Source organism: Cariama cristata, unplaced genomic scaffold (genome assembly GCF_000690535.1).
Source record: "Cariama cristata isolate BGI_N322 unplaced genomic scaffold, ASM69053v1 scaffold17928, whole genome shotgun sequence".
NCBI classification, from domain to species: Eukaryota; Metazoa; Chordata; class Aves; order Cariamiformes; family Cariamidae; genus Cariama; species Cariama cristata.
Window position 1 is genome coordinate 3715 of NW_009629606.1, and position 7147 is coordinate 10861.

Sequence of the window (7147 nt, forward strand, 5' to 3'; positions counted from 1 at the left end):
TCAGTTCTTTATTGGTTTTCATCCTAAAGACTAGCACATTTACAGCATAGATGGATTGGATGAACTAGAATATATAAAACAGTAGCCATATGTTTATGATATATTAATACTGCCCAAGACCAAATAAATAAAAATATTTAAATGCACAAAGCTTGGCAAATACAGTTGTGTTGGGACAAAACAGTGTTGTATTATACAGTAATTTTACATGTATAAATGAAACAAAAGGCAACTGTGCTGTAGGTACTTTCACAGAACATACACAGAACATACTTGGCAACAGTTTTCTTTTTTTACCTTTGTATGTTTTATAATTTAAAAAATGTACTCAAAAAAGAACATTAGACAGAACTTCATTTTACAGTAATCCTTAAATTCGCCTCTCCTGTGCAACAGAAAAGCTTACTCCACCCTTGTGAAGCGTCCTATGTGGATTTCAAGTTTCACAGTTTTTCTTTTTTGATGAACTCCTCGAGATCTTACTGTTCATTACGCCCTTTAAACAAGCCCGCCGATGTGCATGTACTGACAATGGCGTATACATAAAATGTTAGCTGGACAACAATGTTTTACATGTAAGCATACTGAAATCAGAGTATTTTAAACAAAATAACGCAGTACTTGAAACCAGTATTCCACCACTTTAAAAAGGTGAGCAAAAACCATGCACATACAAAATTGGCAACTTTTTCTGATTACATTGGTATACAAAATAAATAAAGGATCGTTAAGCTGTAGAGTAGATCTAATGATTGTTGGCCACAGTCTAAGAGAGTGGCTCTGCTCGTTGTTACAATAGACCTCTTGTTATTTTCTTCTGAAGCTGAACATTGGAATATTTTTAGTGTAACAATACAGGACTTAAAATATAATTAACTATGTTTGAAATATACAAAATAAAATTATCAACTCATAAAAACTAAGGGATCTAAAGAGTATAATTTATACAAAAATAAATGTAGCATTTAATAATGGGCCAGGGACTGAAGGTTGAGCAGAACTAATGGAATAACATGTCTCATGAGATCCCATTGAAAAGTTTTTCACCATATATTTGTTTACATATTAGCAAAAATTAAAATAAAATCAACACTTATTTATTAATTAGCGAACAGGGTTTGTAACATTTCCAAGGGACTGTTCTACTGTAGATGATTTGTTCAGACCTGGAATAGGTACTAGAATACACTGAATTTGCACAGAATTCAGTGTCTTGCTATCCTAGAGAGACTGAAATAATGGTAACAACCGAGTTCAGCAAAACTCTCTGACCTGGCTTTGTGACATGCTGCTCAGTGTTAAACTGCAAAAAGCAAAATGCAAAAACTGCTAGACCTGGAACCCCCAAACCTACATGGGAGCAGAATGAACATGACTGATTGATAGAGCAGTGACAGCACAGACAAACATCAGTGAGAGGGAGAAAGAAATCAGAAAACAGCCATATACTTACCTGGCTGTTGCTACTCTCCCAAGAATAAATGGGCAGATTTTTCTATGCTAAAACTTACATCCTTAGAAACCAAGAAGGAAAGGGCACAGTGTGCTGAACAAAGCTAGCTAGAGATGACTTAATCCTGTTAAAATTTGGAAATTAATGTTTAGCTGCTTTTTAAAAAGCTATCTTAGCTTCAAAGGCATTCTTTGGGAGATTATTTCTAAGGAGATCTCTTGAACATTTTTTATCAAATGCTATCGAAATGATCCCTGTAGTCATAAGCAAGAACACATCTGCGATTCTCACTCATTAGCAGTAGCACATGAGCAGTTCCTTTCTATAAACATGGGGCACCGCTACCTTCCTCAGAAATAGCCTGAAAACAGTCATACTTCCCCCCCCCCAGGATCTGAACACCTGCCCAGGTAAAACGCAAAGGTAAAAAGAAACCAGTTTTGGTTATGGAGTAAAAGGGATGCATTGGGCACTTTGAGCATTTTTGTATTGACATATAAAATTGATATGGGAAAAAAAAAATCAAACACCGATCAAAAAAATGTAACCCCCCGAGATACTAATGCTTACAATCCAGAAGTGATATAAAAAGCCATGGGTAAAAATGTGTTAATTAATATACAATACCATGGAACATACCAAACATGTCATGTGCAACATTAGCAACTTGCTTGTTGCACTTGCCTTACGGTGGGGAAGGGCAGGAGGAATTGTTGCTGGCATTAATGGTTAAGCATCATCACGTTTCTGAAACACTTTTCAAAATCAGTTGTGTGCCCAAGTCCTTATCTGCCGAAAACGACAGGAATTTGTTTTATTTGGACAGAGCTAGAAACTAGACCTTGTATGCCTAGCCTTTTATGTATTGTTAATTTCATATATGAAGATGGCATCCTATATACAGTAAAACAATTTATACTCCTGGCTTTTGTTGTGCTGATTTTTTTTTTTAATTTAAACTTCTGTTTCTTGATTGTAACAATGCATTCTACAGTTATTAAGACTGCCTAGGATCCAATCCCTTTTTATTTACAACTTTTGAGTTTTACTCTCAGTTTTAAAAAGTTTACGAAAAGCTCAATCTCAAGTCAACTCAGTATAAAAAGATGTTATGTGAAACAGCTGCCTAAATGCCTTTCCTAGAGTCCTTGCCCATCCAGGAGATACCTAGCTATTTGCATATAGGTAATTATTAAGTAGCACAATATCTGTTCGTCTTACATACACTGAAGGCTATTTAAACGGGCAGAGAGTCATCACACTATTCTCAAGCTAAGGTGTCAGAATAATTGTTACTATAGATTCCAATTCTGTAAGTAACATGCTCTGTATAACCTAGTGAAACGTACAAAAAGGTTATTTGTCTCTTCTGGATGACAAAATCATATATTAATCTAGAGTGTATCCACATATTTTAATGGAACAGAGGTTAAAGGACATAGTATGCTTATGTTTCAACTTTTCCATAAGTTCCTTCTGGAGGCCTGTAATACTTTGGGAAAGCCTTCAGCTGCAGGGAATTAAATGCATACTTGCGACATCCAACATTCTTCATTGTATTTTCTCGCCGACAACCCTCACTGGGGAAAAAAAACAAGCACAAAAAATGACAGCAGTAAAAAGGAAAAAAAAAAAAGACTTAAACTAAGATGAAATGGTTATTTTATAGCATTAACAAAAAGTTGGTTATATTTAATGAGCGTTTAATTAATTTGCCACTGCAAATATTAAAAATGATGACTCATCATACAATGCTAGTAAGAAGCACACAGAATGGATACATGCTATGTCTGATTGCTAGTTTTGCATTTCTAAAAAGCAGCAGCGCATCTACTGAAAAAGTTCTTTCACGATGGTTTCATGTATTTCAGGGTAGACTGTTGGGGAGTTCACATGCCGCTTCACTGCACAAGGGATCCCCAGAGATTGCTTACAAGCAGTTCTGCTAATATATTAGTATATTAAGCTGAAAAAGAAAAACTGCTGTTCTCTCAGTAAGAGCTTTAAAGTAATTTTATTGTTCCCTGTATGTCAGTATTATCAGTACGTACTTAAAGATTAGAGCTGATACAAAAATAATGACTTTCCAGTTATCTCTGCATGCATAAATTGACTTGAAAACCAACATAGTCTAAAAAAAAATTCTTAATCATGAAATGGCAGCTTTGTGCAGGTGCAAAAAAGATTGACTGCATTGACAGTCATCACCCCAATGAAACAAAGCTGTGCAGAATTTAATTTTCACCCAGCGTTTTGGTGCAACTGCCCCACATTACAAAGAAGTTCTGTGCTACAATAAAAAACTACTCCAGTTATAAGGCTTCTTCACACCTGTAAATCTGCTTCAGAGTTCCTTTGATTATATCCAAAACCAGATGTACAAAGAGGAAGCACTATCTTTTAAATATATATTATAAATCAATTTAGGCTTGCAGGAGAATGTCTTTCCCTGATAGAGAAGTGAAACCTCAACAATGAATACTGGATCTTCATGGCAAAGTGTACAGTACACCATCCTACCATGGAAATGTCATGTTACTCCTGTCTTCTGGGAGATGGCTGCAGCATCTACCAGGTAAACTGTAGTCATCGGATTCAGGAGGAGGGTTTGGGTTCTGGTTCAGTTTGAAAGCTCTCTTGCTCTTACTGACCTCACCATTCTTCTAATTTTGGTTAATTAAACTGACTGTAACTGTGTTCTCTATGTACCACCTAGTTTGACTTCATAAAACATTGTAACTTTTTGCTTTACGAAACAGTTTAAGCAAGTTTGAAATTTGTCTCCGGAGCATGTTCTGTGCCTGCCTTTTATAGAGTGGATCGTACGTGATGACAATGCTGTTGCAGACAAATAGATTCATCAAAAATTTGCACAAATTATAGTACAGAGTACTAATAAAACCAGTAAGTTTAACTGGCAAATATGGGATGCCGGATGAGCATTTTCACTCCAAAGTGAAATAATCATTCTGTTCATAATTCATTCCACTGCCTCTGAAAATTCATTACACATGTCCCTCTATGGCACAGGTGGGCCACAGAGATGGTGACAAAGATGTATTTCACACACCATTTCATGTGCCATCTTTCTTCTGCTGGAGGCACATAAACAGTATGCACTACAGCATTTTAAATCTGAATGCCCTAACAAAAGCACAGACCAAGCTAAAAGAGATGAAAACTTGTCCCCACCAAAGCTGAAGAAAAAAAGAAAAAAAATCTACATTGTTTTCAAAAAGCCTAGGCTTTCATTCTAGATGAATTTAAGGGTGGTTTTACTGCAACCCTAATGATAGTCATGAGCAAAGCCTTCATACTTCATTTAAACAGATTAATAATCTCAGGGAGTTCAGCAGAGATACGCCTACTAAAGTTCCTTTCACATCTTGTTAGACTGAACCCAGGACACTCGTCAGATTGCAAGAACAAGGCCACAGTCCAACCTGACATTTGTTCACTTTGTAAAAAGGTAGATTTTGGCACCCGTAGCAAATGAACTAGTGTTAATCAGAAAGAAGAGATGATTTGTATGGAGACACAGTGGCACTGGATATCAGCACAGGACATGGGTATGTCCAATACCATCATACCATGATTTTAAATCTCATCAGCAGTTAAGGATTTACCTAAATTCATTGCAACTAAAAATAAATAGGGTACATGCTTAAATATATATATATGTCTTTCTGTTGTGGGTGTTGTTTTTTTTCTAAAAAATAAAAAATTGGAAGAATAGTGAGGAAAAATACCAGGAGATAGTGTACTGTACAGTCTGATTTCATGAAGACACAAATATATCCACATACTTTTTTTTTTTAGTTAGAATATTCATCAAATTTAGGATTTTATTCTAATTTTTATTCTAACTGTGCTTTTTTCTTTTTTTTTAAGCTTACCTCTCTCAGAAGCTTTCAAATTCCATTAAAATTGATAATAAAATCTATAGCTACCTATGTTTTTTGAGTGAGTTAGTAATAGTAGAAAATAGAAATCACAGTACTAGAAGAATTCTCCTCAGAATCCCAATTTTCTGTCATCTCAGGCACCAAGCGAAGTAAATACCTTCATGAACTTAGCAAACTACATTAAATGAGGTTACGTTTTTTGATCAGCTATTGCTATTGACAAGCTCTGCCAGACCACTGCATCAACAAAATCCTTCAGTTTAAATATCCTCTCCCAGTTTGATGTTATATATAAATTATGATCAAATTTCATCTGCAATTATTCTGCATGACTAAACTAGGTAAGCTGCTTTAGTCTCACCGCTTAAAGAAATGTTAACTTACCATCATTCGTTTATCTCTAAGTCACTATCAACATCCTAATTTATTAAAGCTGTCCAACACTTAAAAATGGAAATAACAGTAATATTTAGTCTAGTGTAATTAAAACAAAGCCCAATGAAAAACCTCAAACCCACCTACTAAAGGAGCTAACTGATACCTCCCTCTTCTTGCCTGAAATATCAGAGACCACTATCTAACTTCTACGATGATAAAGGCCCTGTTTCAGAACAAGTCCTGTAACAGAACACCTGAAACAGATAATGGCTCATTAGCAGGCTAATGCCAATTACCTCCTCCTTCTAACCACAAGTCATTCTCTTTAGGTCTTTAATACATTACAAAATGCAGATCTACAAGTAAAATGAAATAATTCTGCATGCAGCACACCGCAAGTTGTTTTTTGAGTGGGTACACTAGTCTATTAGAACATACTTAACCATGAGAAAGGAACAAGACTATGGTTCTATAAACTGTTCAGTAATGTAATTTGGATATTATGCTTTGAAATTAAGGTAGAAATTTGTTTATTTCTTTAAATAAATTTCTTACAGTTTCTTATAAACCCCACCCATGTTTTTATTTTTCTCTTCATACCTCGTAAAAATGAAAGGCAAGATTAGCATACACTTTAAATATACAAAAAGATACAAATTCTTTTCAGACAGAGTTCCTTTCTCTGGAATACATGAAACAAGTAACACAAAACTATATTTGGTAAGAGACCTTCAGGCCAGCTAAAGTAACGAGGTAACAGGCCATTGTCAGACTATGTTACAAGCACTGAAAGCAGAACAATAATTTAAAGTTTCAATACAATTCTTTTTGATAAAATAATTTGATGTATATTTACAGTTTAGTACAATAGAAACGTAAAATTGTAAGGCATAATAATAATTCTTGGCAGACAATGCTATGACACATTCCTTTGTCCAGCAGGTACCAAGTGGCAATACACATTCAAGCACTTTTTTGTTTGTGTGTGTTTGTTTGTTTGTTTGTTTTTTTAACCTTATCTTCACTTGCAACGTAATCTGGCCACCAGGTATGCTATGCTCAGAAACAGCCACACAATCAGTAAATTGGGGCTGAGAGCTAATAAAGGAATAGAGTAGAGGAGGCTGGGATCTAGTCTGAAATCTCGGATGGGCACCAAGCCACTCAAGTTCTTCTGGGTGACTACCTCCCGTGTTCCAATGCTGTGAAAAGGAAGAAGGTTGGGAGGAGGGAAAAATAAAACAGAAAGGAAGACGGACATGCAAATGAATGTATAAAAAGAGATGGCAACACAAGGTCGTCAAGAAAATGAAAAAACATGGAAGAAAGCACAACAAAACCAGAAGATGAAGTAAAGCAAGAGTGGAAAAACATCTCAAAAATATGTATCAGCACAATTACAGAAATAAGG

The 7147-nt window shown here is 35.4% G+C and overlaps 1 protein-coding gene across 1 annotated transcript in view; it reads right to left on the reverse strand.

Annotated features, from left to right (window-relative positions):
- Positions 1-2409: 2409 nt before the first annotated feature.
- The window catches only part of LOC104165574 (type I inositol 3,4-bisphosphate 4-phosphatase-like), a gene marked incomplete at its 5' end in the record, with an annotated part of 10529 nt that continues 5791 nt past the window's right edge, over positions 2410-7147 (reverse strand). Inside the window, one exon of the mRNA XM_009705231.1 lies at positions 2410-3033. Coding sequence (XP_009703533.1) covers positions 2901-3033 — 133 coding nt within the window. The remainder of the gene's footprint in view (positions 3034-7147) is intronic.